Below are 15,669 nucleotides of genomic sequence, written 5' to 3' on the forward strand. Positions count from 1 at the left end.
GAATGCCGCCTCCTGTACTGTAAAGATTCTGAAATTTATCGTAGTATTATGGGTTATGTGCAGCAATGCCACTGAAACTGCATTTAATGCAGTTAAAAGAGGTATAGTTGGAATTAAAAGGGAAAAGACATAAATTGTTCGGCTTCCACACAGCATGTACAGTGCATTGTTTCAAGCCATGTAATTAGGGGGTCCAAGCCTCACTAATATCTGTTAAAGATGGGAGATACCAGGAAGCAACCGATTTTCTAGCGGTTGTAATCCTTGGAGTAACTGAGCAGGTACCAACCTAGTGAAGCTAAGGTGACATCATGTACACACTAGAAGATGATGACTATAGGCAAAGATAAGCAATCCCATTCTCAGCAGAGCAGAGTAAAGCTCTCTGACCCAACCATACATCCATTCAAAATTGGTAGTGGGCAGTTAGGCAACTAGAAGGCAGAGCAGAATGGGCATCCTAAACCATGAGTGCAAGAGCTAAGGCTGAAGTGGTTGCAAGCATCTTCAGTCAAACTTGTTGAGTGAATCCCCCTCAGCTTCTTAACAAAGACCCCAAATATCATAGATACCAGTTGTCCAGACATTAAGAAGTATATGAATGCATTGGACATGGGGAAGGGTGTGGAAGCAGACAATATTCCAGTTATAATGCTGCGAACCTGTCCACTTATGAGCTGGCCACACCCATTGCTAAACTGTTGCGATGCAACTACTACTTTGGTAACTACACAGCAATATCAAGAAATGTTCTTATCAAGAAAATATAGGAAAATCTAATCTGGCCAATTATATCAGTTTCCTCCCAATTGTTAATGGTGGAATAAGTCATCAGTAGTGTCATGGCATCTGCAAACCAATAAACTGCTCACCGATGCCTGATTTGGATACCATCAGAACCACTCCTCTCCAGACCTCATCAAAGTTTTGATCTTCAGTTTGATACAAGAGCTGAATCCCAAAGAAGAGATGTGAGTCAAGATGTCCATGATATCAAAGATCAGAGGGCTTGGGCATTCATGATGGGAGTCAATGGGGGAAAGGTAGCTCTTTTTTTTTTTTATTTAAAAATATATTTTATTCAATATTTTTTGGCCAAACATAACAGTACATAGTGTTTCTTTTAAACAGCAATAAAGCAATATAAGTAACAGTGGCCAGTTTTAAACAAATAAATAAATATGTAAACAGAAACAAAAACAAAACTAAATGGCAACTGCCTTGTCAAAAATAGCTACTCTCCAAAGATACAATCCAACAGTCCAATATACATTACCTATAACAAATGTCTATACATATACAATGACATTCCTGAGAGTCCGTCCGGTTCCTTTTTCTCTCTCTCTCTCTCTCTCTCTCTCTCTCTCTCTCTCTCTCTCTCTCTCTCTCTCTCTCTCTCTCTCTCTCTCTCTCTCTCTCTCTCTCTCTCTCTCTCTCTCTCTCTCTCTCTCTCTCTTTCCCCCCCCCCCCCCCCCGGGTTGCTGCTGTTTTTTTTTCCATTCCCTCTATCTTTCTGTGAGGTAGTCGACGAACGGTTGCCACCGCCTGGTGAACCCTTGAGCCGAACCCCGTAAGACGAACTTGATCCGTTCTAACTTTATAAACCCTGCCATGTCGTTTATCCAGGTCTCCACACCTGGGGGTTTGGCTTCCTTCCACATAAGCAATATACTGCGCCGGGCTACTAGGGACGCAAAGGCCAAAACATCAGCCTCTCTCGCCTCCTGCACTCCCGGCTCTTCTGCAACCCCGAATATAGCCAACCCCCAGCTTCGTTCGACCTGGACACCCACCACCTTCGAAAGCACCTTTGCCACCCCCACCCAGAACCCCTGTAGTGCCGGACATGACCAGAACATGTGGGTGTGATTCGCTGGGCTTCTCGAGCATCTCCCACACCTATCCTCTACCCAAAAAAATTTACTGAGCCGTGCTCCAGTCATATACGCCCTGTGTAACACCTTAAACTGTATCAGGCTTAGCCTGGCACACAAGGACGATGAGTTTACCCTACGTAGGGCATCAGCCCACAGCCCCTCCTCAATCTCCTCCCCCAGCTCTTCTTCCCATTTCCCTTTCCGCTCATCTACCATGATCTCCCCCTCGTCCCTCATTTCCCTATATATGTCCGACACCTTACCATCCCCCACCCATGTCTCTGAGATCACTCTATCCTGCACCTCCTGCGTCGGGAGCTGCGGGAATTCCCTCACCTGTTGCCTTGCAAAATCCCTCCGTTGCATATACCGAAATGCATTCCCTTGGGGCAACCCATATTTTTCCGTCAGCGCTCCCAGACTCGCAAACGTCCCATCTACGAACAGATCTCTCAATTGTGCTACCCCGGCTCTTTGCCATGCTCCAAATCCCCCATCCATTCTCCCCGGAACAAACCTATGGTTATTTCTTATCGGGGACCGCACCGAGGCTCCCGTCTTTCCCCTATGCCGTCTCCACTGCCTCCAAATTTTCAATGTAGCCACCACCACCGGGCTTGTGGTGTATTACTTCGGTGAGAACGGCAACGGTGCCGTCACCATTGCGGGTAGGCTAGTCCCCCTGCAGGACGCCCTCTCCAATCTCTTCCACGCCGCTCCCTCCCCCTCACCCATCCACTTACACACCATTGAAACATTGGCGGCCCAGTAGTACTCACTTAGGCTCGGTAGTGCCAGCCCCCCCATGTCCCTACTACGCTGCAAAAATCCCCTCCTCACTCTCTGGGTCTTCCCGGCCCACACAAAACTCATAATACTCTTCTCGATTCTTTTGAAAAAAGCCTTCGTGACCATCACCGGGAGGCACTGAAACACAAAAAGGAATCTCGGGAGGACCACCATTTTAACCGCCTGCACCCTACCTGCCAGTGACAGGGACACCATGTCCCATCTCTTAAAGTCCTCCTCCATCTGTTCCACCAATCGCGTTAAATTAAGCCTATGTAATGTACCCCAATTCTTGGCTATCTGGATCCCCAAGTACCGGAAGCCCCTTGTTACCTTCCTCAACGGTAAATCCTCTATTTCTCTGCTCTGCTCCCCTGGATGCACCACGAACAACTCACTTTTCCCCATGTTCAATTTATACCCTGAAAAATCCCCAAACTCCCCAAGTATCCGCATTATCTCTGGCATCCCCTCCCCCGGGTCCGCCACATATAACAACAAATCATCCGCGTACAGAGATACCCGGTGTTCTTCTCCTCCCCTGAGTACTCCCCTCCACTTCCTGGAACCCCTCAATGCTATGGCCAGGGGTTCAATCGCCAGTGCAAACAATAACGGGGACAGAGGACATCCCTGCCTCGTCCCTCTATGGAGCCGAAAATAATCAAGACCCCTGTCCATTCGTGACCACGCTCGCCATCGGGGCCCTATACAGCAACTGTACCCATCTGATATACCCATCTCCAAAGCCAAATCTCTTCAGCACCTCCCACAAATAATCCCACTCCACTCTATCAAATGCTTTCTCGGCATCCATTGCCACCATTATCTCCGCTTCCCCCTCTGGTGGGGGCATCATCATTACCCCTAGCAGCCTCCGTATATTTGTGTTCAGCTGTCTCCCCTTCACAAACCCAGTTTGGTCCTCATGAACCACCCCCGGGACACAATCCTCTATCCTCGTTGCCATTACCTTGGCCAGAATCTTAGCATCCACATTCAGGAGGGAAATGGGCCTGTAGGACCCGCATTGCAGCGGGTCTTTTTCCTTCTTTAGGAGGAGCGATATCGTTGCCTCTGACATAGTCGGGGGCAGCTGCCCCCTTTCCCTAGCCTCATTAAAGGTTCTCATCAGTAGCGGGGCCAGCAAGTCCATATATTTCCTATAGAATTCCACTGGGAATCCGTCTGGTCCCGGGGCCTTTCCCGCCTGCATGTTCCCAATCCCTTTCACTACTTCCTCCGTCTCAATCTGTGCTCCCAGTCCCGCCCTCTCCTGCTCCTCCACCTTAGGAAATTCCAGCTGATCCAGAAAGCACATCATTCTCTCCTTCCCTTCCGGGGGCTGAGCTTCATATAATCTTTCATAAAATGCCTTGAACACTCCATTCACTCTCTCCGTTTCCCGCTCCATCTCTCCCTCCTCATCTCACCGCCCCCCCCCCCCCCCCATATCTCCCTCGCTGCTTCCCTTTTCCTCAGTTGGTGGGCCAGCAACCTGCTCGCCTTCTCCCCATATTCGTACTGTACACCCTGTGCCTTCCTCCATTGTGCCTCTGCATTACCCGTAGTCAACAAGTCAAATTCTACATGTAGCCTTTGCCTTTCCCTGTACAGTCCCTCCTCCGGTGCCTCCACATATTGTCTGTCCACCCTCAAAAGTTCTTTCATCAACTGCTCCCTTTCCCTACCCTCCTGCTTTCCTTTATGTGCCTTGATAGATATCAGCTCCCCTCTAACCACTGCCTTCTACGCCTCCCAGACCACTCCCACCTGTACCTCCCCATTATCATTGAGTTCCAAGTACCTTTCAATACACCCCCTCACCCTTAAACACACCCCCTCATCTGCCAATAATCCCATGTCCATTCTCCAGGGAGGGTGCTGTTCTTTTTCCTCCCCTATCTCCAGGTCCACCCAATGTGGAGCGTGGTCCGAAATAGCTATAGCCGTGTACTCCGTCCCCGTCACCTTCGGGATCAGTGCCCTTCCCAAAACAAAAAAGTCTATCCGTGAATAAACTTTGTGGACATAGGAGAAAAACGAAAACTCCTTACTCCTAGGTCTACTAAATCTCCAGGGGTCGTCTACTCCCATCTGCTCCATAAAGTCCTTGAGTACCCTAGCTGCAGCTGGCCTCCTTCCGGTCCTGGACCTCGATCTGTCCAGCCCTGGGTCCTTCACCGTATTAAAATCTCCACCCATTACCAACTTTCCCGCCTCTAGGTCCGGGATGCGCCCTAACATACGCCTCATAAAATTGGCATCATCCCAGTTCGGGGCATATACGTTCACTAAGACCACCACCTCCCCTTGCAATCTGCCACTCACCATCACGTATCTGCCCCCACTATCCGCCACTATGGTCTTTGCCTCAAACATTAACTGCTTCCCCACTAATATAGCCCCCTCCCCCCCCTGTTTTTTGCGTCTAGCCCCGAATGAAATACCTGCCCCACCCATCCTTTGCGTAGTCTGACCTGGTCTATCAGTTTCAGATGCGTCTCCTGCAGCATAACCACATCTGCCTTAAGTTTCTTTAGGTGTGCGAGTACCCGTGCCCTCTTAATCAGCCCGTTCAGCCCTCTCACATTCCACATGATCAGCCGGGTTGGGGGGCTCTTTACCCCCCCCCCCTTGTCGACTAGCCATCTCCTTTTTCAATCCAGCTCCTCACCCGGTTCCCACGTAGCCTTATCTCCCCCCAACGGCGCCCTCCCGCCCCGACCACCCCACCCCATACCAGCTCCCCCTTCTCCCCAGCAGCAGCAACCCAGTTAACACCCCCCCCCCCCGCTAGATCCCCCACTAGCATAATTGCACCCCCCATGTTGCTCCCAGAAGTCAGCAAACTCTGGCCGACCTCGGCTTCCCCCCGTGACCTCGGCTCCCACTGTGCGAGGCCCCCTCCTTCCTGCTTCCCTGTTCCTGCCATGATTACCATAGCGCGGGAACAAAGCCCGCGCTTCCCATTTGGCCCCGCCCCCAATGGCCGGCACCCCCAGCTCCTCATCCTCATCCCACCCCCCCCCACCCCCCTCCCCCACAACATGGGGAGTGGGGAAAAGTTACAGGGTCGCAGGATTAACAACTTGGGAAATCATCTCTTCCCCCTTTTCTCCCCCCTTCACCCAACGTAATCACCCCACCACTTTGTCCCAAACGTTCTTTTTCTAGCCCGTTTATTCCAGTTTCTCCTCGACAATAAATGTCCACGCCTCTTCTGCCGTTTCAAAGTAGTGGTGCTTCCCTTGATGTGTGACCCACAGTCTTGCCGGCTGCAGCATTCCAAATTTAACCTTCCTTTTGTGCAGCACCGCCTTGGCCCGATTAAAGCTTGCCCTCCTTCTCGCCACCTCCGCACTCCAATCTTGATATACGCGGATCACCGCGTTCTCCTACCTACTGCTCCGGGTTTTCTTTGCCCATCTGAGGACCATCTCTCTGTCCTTATATCGGAGAAATCTCACCACTATGGCTCCAGGAATTTCTCCAGCCCTCGGTCTTCGCGCCATAACTCGATAAGCTCCCTCCACCTCCAACGGGCTCGTCGGGGACTCCGATCCCATTAACGAGTGCAGCATCGTGCTCACATATGCCCCGACGTCCGCCCCTTCTGCACCTTCGGGAAGACCAAGAATCCTTAAATTCTTCCTCCTCGCATTATTCTCCAGCACCTCCAGCCTTTCCACACACCTTTTGTGTTGTGCCTCGTGCATCTCTGTCTTCACCACCAGGCCCTGTATTTCGTCCTCATTCTCAGCGGCCTTTGCCTTCACGAACCGAAGCTCCCGCTCCTGGGTCTTTTGCTCCTCCTTTAGCCCTTCAATCGCCTGTAATATCGGGGCCAACAGCTCCTTCTTCATCTCCTTTTTAAGTTCTTCCACGCAGCGCCGCAGGAACTCTTGTTGGTCAGGGCCCCATATTAAACTGCCACCTTCCGACGCCGTCTTGCTTTGTGCCTGCCTTCCTGGCCGCTGCTCTAGAGGATCCATTGCAATCTGGCCACTTTCCTCCTTTTTCCATCCGTGTCCAGGGGGGATTCCCTTCTGGTTTACCGCACAGTGTTTTTAGCCGTTAAAATTGCCGTGGGGGCTCCTATTAAGAGCCCAAATGTCCGTTCCACCGGGAGCTGCCGAAACGTGCGACTTAGCTGGTCATCGCCGCACCCGGAAGTCGAAAGGTAGCTCTTTAAACACAAGTCTTGTTTGGATTGATTATCTGCTGCACATTGATGCAATACACCGAGTTATCCCTAAGAGCTATCCAGACCACATGCGCAAAAGAAACCAGCCCAAATCATCTTCAGCAATATTTGGTTGTTCTATTATGTTCTGCACAATAACAATGTACAAAAAGCACAGAAGAATTTTAGAATCGACTGCATAAAAGTATTTGAATATTTTGTATTTATGATGTCACTACCTTTCCATGGTGGCGCCCACTGGTGTTTGCTTTATTTTCGATGTGTGCAACCTAATCTACCATACCCAAGTTTCTAATTGATTCCCTTATTGAAGAGTTATGCGGAGCAGACTTGATGGGCCAAGTGGCCTAATTCTGCTCCTATGACTTATGGGTAAGCAGCTCAATGAAAAGCATTCCCTACAGTTTTTTTGTTGCTGTTTTGAGATCTTGGTTATTTGAACAATCTTCACAGCAACAAAATTGCTTGTAGCAAATTTCCAGGAGCAATGGGAAAAAGATTTCAATGTAATTTGCACAGATATTGACATCCAGGTGTCCCCAATATATGGTTGAAGGAATTGAATGTTTGACTTCTTCCTAGATTAGCAAAGTGAACGCAAAGGGTAGGCACTGTTGCTTCTGACTTGCAGGATGTGACGAAGGGTCATTTGTCTCTGACATTTGCTGAGAAGATGCTATCTGTTTTCTTTGCAGGTAAAATCCTCTTCAGACGAAGTCATATCAGGGATGTTGCAGTCAAGCGGCTGAAACCAATCGATGAATACTGCAGGGTAAGTTCAGGAGGGGAGACCATGAACTGGAGCTGATTTTTGACTTGCGATCTTTTGAGAATTCCGAATGAGACAAATGATCCATCGACAGTTAAAGCATGGGAGGCGGCAGACAGGAAAGTGGGACAATAGATTACTGTCCAAAATTGTGGAAGTGCTCAATTCGTGTGCCAAAACATACCAATAATGGCACTTTCGTAGTCCGATGTACTGGTACTCTTGCTAGTTTCCTAACTAGCAAAGGACCCCTAAATCCCATTACTGGATATTACATTTTCCTAACTGATAAAGAGAAAAGTATCTTCTACACGGCATGACCTATTTTCAGCTCATAGAATTGACTCCTCTATCTCGGGGTGAAAGTGATTCTTTCCAGGATGAAAATGTCTGTACAACTTTTGAGTGCCAATAATGTCAACATATATGGTGAGGCAGCAGCCAAGGGATTTCTTTTGTGAACATAGCTATGATGGATTGGACAGTTCCCCAGTCAGAAGATCTTAATTTGTTATTAATAGCTAACAAATAATATATGCGCTCCAGCAAGAAGGTTGATTTACTGTTGAGGAGTGCTGAATTATCTCTTTGTGCAATGTGGCAAATAACATCATATGCTACTTTGACTATGGTAAACTGTCACTCGTCCTTCTTGTTGCAACCTTTAACAGGATTCATCAAACTGTCCTTATTTAAATCCTCCCACTGTCATCTAGCTGGTGTTGTGCTGTCACCTGGTTGCTATCTTCTCTGCCCTTTTGATTACCTCTGACCAGCAACTCCCCCACCCCTACCATGTTGCCCATCAATTCAACATCTGAAAACAGAGCATCAGGTTCAACATGTTTGCTGGTGACAGTTCTATTTCACCACCAAGCCTTCCAACCTCCACTTTCTCGAAATGGTCAGTCTGCTTATCCAGTATTGGATGAGCAGAAATTTCCTCCGACTATTTTTTGGGAAAATTGAAGGCATTGTCTTTACTCCCAGCCACAAACTCCATCTCTCTCTCTCTCTCTCTCTCTCTGACAACTGTCTAAACCAGACTGTTTGCAAACTTGGTATCCTATTTGGTCTTGAGATGAGCTTCCTGTCATGTACTTGTTCCTTCACCAAGACTGCATAATGTTGCTGATCCCTGAACCCGCCTCAGCTCTTCTACAAATTCTACTGCAAGCATCCCTTCATTTGTCAGCTTTTGGAATCTTCCAGCTCCATGCACTACAAGATTGGCGTTATTGGTAATGTCAGAACTAAGGCCAAGCCATTTGCTCACACTGCAAGCGTGATGCCAAAATAGGGCACATCAAAGCTATCCTGCGGGATAATGGCTACCCCAGTCAGATTATCGCTCGCTGTGTTTCGTGTGTACTCCCGAATGAGCCAAAGGTCACCTCTTCTGAATTTGAAAAGTCACCAGTCTACCTTCTATTACTCTAGAAGTGTAAAGCATCTTAAAAGTTTGAGCAACTGGTGAAGATAGTCATTGCATGACATTTTTATGCAATGGCAACTCAAATGCTTTTGCATGACATTTCTATGCAATGGCAACTCAAATGCTTTCCACTAAAAGGATGCTGCTTTCAAGCCAAAATGATGTTCTGCCTACCACACAAATGAGTAATGTGGTATAGGAATTTCAATGACAGTGCAATGCCATATCGTAGGCCGTATGTCCCAATGACCAGAGATCATATCAAACCGTATTAGACCGAGTACTGACTCAACGAACCCATACTGGCAAAGCCAGGAACATAGGCCGGGATTCTCTGGCGCCGATTCTCGGGCACCTGCGGGATTCCCGCCGTGCCGGTCGGGGGCTGTTTACAGCGGTTCTCCGGGCCCCGATGGGCCGAGTGGCAGACGGGTTTGGCAGAATCCCGCCGGCGTGGGTTACTCGGGGGCCCCACACGGCGGGACCTGGAAGGTGTGTGGGCGTGGGCCATCCTGCAAGGGGGTGGGGGGATCTGACCCCGGGTGGGGGAGGGGGGGGGGGGAACGACCCCGGGGGGGAGGGGGGGGGGGCCACGGTGGCCTGGCCCCGCGATCGGGGCCTACCGATCGGCAGGTGGGCTGTTTCTGTGGGGGCCTACTTTACTCCGCACCGTGCCCCTGTAGGGCTCCGCCATATTGCCCGGGGGGCCGGTGCAGAGAAGAGAATCCCCGCGCATGTGCGGAAATATCCAGCCATAGCGCGCATGTGCGAAAATACGCTGGCCGGTTTCCGCGCATGCGGTTTGATATGATCTCTGGTCATTGGGACATACGGCCTCCGATATGGCATTGCACTGCGCGCAATCACGCCGGCCGATCTGAGCATGCGTTAACTCATGCTGGCTGTTCCACGCTGGCTGGAGCTGTGGGGACCACTGCACCACCAACTTAGCCCCCTAGGAAGGGGAGAGTTCATCACCTTTGGAACTGTTGACGCCGGAGTGGTTGGTGCCGGTTTTCACTCCCGCATGGGGACATAGCCCCATTATTAGAGAATCCCCGCCCATAATATCTAACGTTGGATGTGATTCCGCGATTGGACATTTGCTGAACAATGCAAAGTATGCTAAGCATTACACTAACAACCAATTTATGATTATGGGTTTGCAATGTAAATCTCTTACATTTGCGATAAGTTAATACACTCATATGCAGAGACCTCTCTGCAGGCAAACTAATATGTCCACACATTACGGGCCAGATTCTCCGATTCTGAGGCTAAGTGCGGAGGATCTGTGGTGTTTTACATGGAAAATAAATCGACGACTGAGGGCGACCCAGCGCTCCGGGATGATGCTGTTTTGGAAGGGGCAGAGTATGCGGAACCTGCGTCAAACAGGCGGCGCCCCTGATTTTGTCGTAAAAAAGGGATTCTCTGCCCGATCGCCAATTGCGAAATCAGCCTCGGGGGATTAGCATTAACTCCCGGGAGAATTTGCCTTGGCAATGCTTCAACCAATCCGAGTTGACTTTCCATTCAATCAGCACTCCTATTCTCATGTAATACAGACGGTCCCCGTTGAAATTTGGCATTCTTGCATCTAGCCTGATGAGTGCAAAACAAAAAGCTTCGACAGCAACTCTTTCTTTTCACTTTTGGCGCCGCGTAATTACGCTGGAGCGGCGTGAACATCTCCAGCGCCGTGCTGGCCCCCTATGGGGGCCAGAATAGGTTGTGTCCCGGGCCCTGTTTGCGCCGTCGTGAAACGCGACGGCGCGGGCACTTAGTCCCGGGAGCGGAGAATCCCGCCCTATATTATGCCCTTTTGCACCTCTCTGATTCTATTATTTTTATATTGTATTAATGTAAGACTGATGAGTCTGCAATTACCTCAGGGAGTTCTGACAGAATATATATCCCAAACATCATTAGTATATCCAGCATTCCATTTTTCAGTAAAAGATTAAAAAAAGATAAAGATCCTTTATTGTCACAAGGAGGCTTGCATTAACACTTCAATGAAGTTACTGTGAAAAGCCCCTAGTCGCCAGATTCCGGCGCCTGTTCGGGTACACGGAGAATTCAGAATTCTCAGCTGGTATGGGAATTGAACCCATGCTGCTGGCCTTGTTCGGCATCATAAACCAGCTGTCTAGCCCATGGAGCTAAACCAGCCCCAAATAATCTGATTAGATTTTGTAAAATCTTGCTTTCTCTCTCTCTCTCTCTCTCTCTCTCTCTCTCTCTCTCTCTCTCTCTCTCTCTCTCTCTCTCTCTCTCTCTCTCTCCTCTCTCTCTCTCTTCTCTCTCCCCCCCCCCCCACACCACACACCACACACACACACACTAAACCTCCCTTTTTAAATTGCTCTTTGTTTGGCTCCGTGTCGGCATTTCTTTAATGCTCCTGTGATGCAGCTCCTTTTTTCAATATGAATTTAACCCAATTATTATAAATTTTTTCAATTAAGGAGCAATTTAGCGTGGCCAATCCACGACCCTGCACATCCTTTTGGGTTGTGGGGGTGAGACCCACACAGACACTGGGAGACTGTGCAAAATTAACACTGACAGTGACCCGGGGCCAGAATTGAACCCGGGTCCTCCATGCCGGGAGACAGAAGTGCTAACCACTGTGCCACCATGCCGCCCAGCCTGTGATGTACCTTGAAATGCTATACTACAATAAAGTTATTATTTAAATATAAGGTATTGTTGTAAAAGTAATTGCAACATGTTGCATTTATATAGCATATTTAACTGAATCGGAGGGATTCTGCAGCAGCATAAAGGAGCTGACTACCTGTTGAGTAAATAGAAGGGATGGGCCTCTGTATACCAGCAAATCCTTCCATGACCGCAATTGCCCTTTTCCAATCTCTGCAATCTTCTCCAGCCGCACGTTCCACAATCTTTGGGCGCGGATCGTGCCACGCTGCCCGACCCCCGCATGCGATTCTCCCACCTCCCCGAAACCAGCGGCGCGCGATTCGTGCCGGGCCATTCGGAGAATCGGCGCGAACGGCCCCAGAACACCCCCCGGGGGGGGGGGGGGGTGGCCTGTGGCGGGAGGGAGGGGGGCTCCTTCACCGGGGTGGGGGGGGGGGGGGGCGTCCGATGGGGTCGGGCCCGCGATTGGGGCCCACCAATCGGTGGGCTGGCCTCTTCTCCCCCCCCCCCCCCCCCCCCCCCCCCCCGGGCCTACCTCCTTCCGCGAGCGGCCCCAGAACACCGGCGCCATATTGGTGAGGGGCGGGCGCATGCGCAGGATTGGGCTGCCCCAACTGCGCATGCCGTGGGTTGGCGCGGCGCATGATCCCGGGAGCGGAGAATCCCGCCCTATGCTCCTCTATATCAGGCCTTATGAGCATCCCCAATTTCAGAAGTTCCACCATTGGTTGCCGTGCCTTCAGTTGCCTAGACCCCAAACCCGAGCTATCACCCGATACCCAACCTTGCTTTCTTCCATAAGACACCCTTTTATCCCTGACTAAGTAATCTGACCCAGTATTTTATTTGCGACTTGTTTTACTTCATTTTCTAATGTTCTTTTGGAAGTGCTCTGGGACATTTCATTACTGTAAAAGCGCTATATAGATACAAGTTGTTGACAGAAAGCAGTACAATAATTGTTTTGAGACTGACTTGATTCACTTGAGTGGACATTTTAAATGTCTAAACTTCCTGCAGCGAAAATGGCCATAGTCCCAGAGGACCAAAGTGTGTGGTGTGTGTGTGTGTGAGAGAGAGAGAGAGGGCAGACTGGTGGTGGAAGGTCACTACACCTCGGGTGAGGAACAAGTTTGAGAAGGGGGGGGCCTTCTTGCTAACCTCAGCTGGTATGGGAATTGAATCCCGCTGTTGGCGTCACTCTGCATCACATCAGCCGCCCAGCCAACTGAGCTAACGGACCTCCCTGCAGTAGCCCTATTATGAGAGCGTGTCCGTAGAATGCTTGTGTGACTTGCATCTAATGTTGGTACGGTAATAATGAAAATAAAGTGACATATGAAGTCACTCTATGGTTACCATTTAATTAGAACAAGTCCACTCCTATTTGGGTAGGCACTTGTGGTTGCCGGAATTATTTCCCGCTGAAAATTGGGTGTGCAAAAAATAACTGAATTGCTTCACTCCATGGACCACCCCAGTACTAGAAAAGCAATACGAGGCAAAAGAAAATCCGGCCAAGATAATATTTGTTTATGAACAGACCGTATGGAAGCCAAATGATATTGGAGCACATATTGCACCACTTGCACATCTCATCAGGATGAAAATACTATAGAGCCTTGAGTCCTCCTCTTTGGCACATCAAAATGAAATGTTTGGGAAAATATAGTTTTGTAACCTAATATCCATTTAATTTGCAAATATCCAATGATAAACATTCAGTTTATGTGACTGCTTGTTAACCTGTTGTTCCCCACGCCTATAGGGGTAAAATTCCACTGTGCCTTTCCTGAGCAGCAGAATATTTGCCTCTTAATCTTTGGAAACATGTATTCTCACTTAAATTGCAAGAACATTTGGCCAGGTATTAACGAGTGCAAGTTGTAGATAACTCTGTTTAACATAATCATATATTGTATATGAACTACACACAATTAAAACTGTTAATTTATTGTTGGTGGTTAAGCAACATGATAGACCAATATCAACAGCAATATCAAAACCGTAAGAAGTCTCTCAACTCCAGACTTCACCTGATGAGGGAGCAGCGCTCCAAAAGCTTGTGATTTCAAGTAAACCCTGTTGGACTTGTAACCTGTGTTGTGAGACTGCTTACTGTGCCCACCCCAGTCCATATCATGAATATTGAAACCCACCAAGATTACATCTGTAGAGTAAGGGTTCTTTATCCAAACTGAGTATTTGTGGAAGCTTCAGAACCATACATAACAGTACCAGGTGGGTGTGCGTTGCACTGTAATGCTTAAATAATGTTTAAATACTATTGGTCTGAAGGTACATCATATTGAAGCTAGTACTTAAAGTTATATGGCAAGCCTTGGCAGGTGTGCTGATTTCTATACAAATTGTAAATCCCACTGTAAGTAGGATATAATAATCTATCTTGTGAACGCATGTCAACAAAACCTTGTCGATATAATATTTGGCATCAATTTAACAGTAACAGTTGAGACTTGCCTCAGTTATTTCTGATTTCACAGCTTATGGTTTGTTAAGCTCATCTCATTGTTGTATACATAAAGCGCTAATATCTTAGACTCATTTGTTTTTTAAGTTTGCTATTAACACTACTATTGCAATCATCATGCACTAGACAGTGTTTTTTTTTAAATTTGTAACGGTTAATGCACATGTTTCCAAAATTTGCCAACCTCTGTTAGTTTGTCCTGTTGGCACCTTTTGTTATCCAGGTAAAATATTCTGATCAAAGATATTTATACTGAGTAGGTTGCAAAGTTACAGCTAAATTGCAATTCACAAAATGTGTCAAGAGGTAGGTTTTTATATTGTCCCCCATATTCGCATCAACACAGCAAATATAGAGATGTAGAAATATTGTCAAAGTTATACAGTCCACCCAATGTTCAGTTCAAAATGCATTGCTGCACTGTATGATCGATGGGAGCTGGAAATTGTTTTGCACCAGTTCACTGATGTATTCTTACCCCAGGAAAGCACAAACAGGCGTATATTCATACACCTTGTAAGGGATGGGATTTTCAGGCCCTTTCTCATTGAAGTTAACAGGGATTTGAATGGCTCACCGCATCCTCTGCCAGGAAACTCGCCTCAGCAGGGCCAGAAAATCCAGGCCCTTGAGTCTGTTCCATGTTGCATTAGATCATAGCTGTTTTGTATTAATCTACTTTTGCACCATGTGCCTCGATGTTCTTGGCCTAACAAAAGTCTTATCAACCGCATTGTTTTAAAATAAGGTTGGCCCTAAATTATGCATAAATTTGATGCAAATAGAGTGAAGTAACTTATCATTGTAGATGTCTGGAAGGAATAAAAGAAATTAGAATTTGTTGTTTTGAGCATTTTTCTTTTAATGCTTTAGCACGTGGCATCAATTAAAAATGGAATCTCCTGTTCTCCGCAATGCTTTAAAGTTCCATTGCTCATTGGTAGGGTACGATAAGAGTGTTGTGGGTTCTCTGTGGGTGATGCATGCAAATTTCACACATACCAACCTGCTGATATAAATGTAGCCAAAGTGTTTTCTATGCTGCTCTTTGAATTCCTTGCTGAAAGTTCTTTGAATCAAGCGATCAAAGAGACTTGGTGGTGCACTGTTTACAAGCTAGTAGGAGATCGGAGTGTTTTGCCTTCACCTCTCATTTGTTCCGAATGCTAGAACATTGCTATGTATGGTGTGTGTAGAAGCAGATTCCTTGCCCTTTTTATGAGGTTGTTCTTTAATAGCTTCAGACTGTTGGGGCAGTTTACATGAGACTACTATGAAGCAATAAATGTTGCAGGGCTACCACAGGAGCTGTGGGTCACAAACAAATAAAGAATGGTTTTTTCTATGGACCAGGATTTTTCCACAACTTGGCGGAGAACTAAGTTTAAGGGCTATGAAATTCTCTGGTTTGGATACTTTTCAGAGTAAATT

The 15,669-nt window shown here is 47.8% G+C and overlaps 1 protein-coding gene across 3 annotated transcripts in view; it reads left to right on the forward strand.

Annotated features, from left to right (window-relative positions):
- sh3pxd2b (SH3 and PX domains 2B) overlaps positions 1 to 15,669 on the forward strand; it is a 386,931-nt gene that overhangs the window by 178,373 nt on the left and 192,889 nt on the right. For all 3 annotated transcript variants that reach the window (XM_072512130.1, XM_072512131.1, XM_072512132.1), the window contains one exon: positions 7,569 to 7,645. In XM_072512130.1, the coding sequence (XP_072368231.1) occupies positions 7,569 to 7,645 (77 nt within the window). The remainder of the gene's footprint in view (positions 1 to 7,568; positions 7,646 to 15,669) is intronic.

Source organism: Scyliorhinus torazame, chromosome 7, assembly GCF_047496885.1.
Source record: "Scyliorhinus torazame isolate Kashiwa2021f chromosome 7, sScyTor2.1, whole genome shotgun sequence".
Taxonomy (NCBI): Eukaryota; Metazoa; Chordata; class Chondrichthyes; order Carcharhiniformes; family Scyliorhinidae; genus Scyliorhinus; species Scyliorhinus torazame.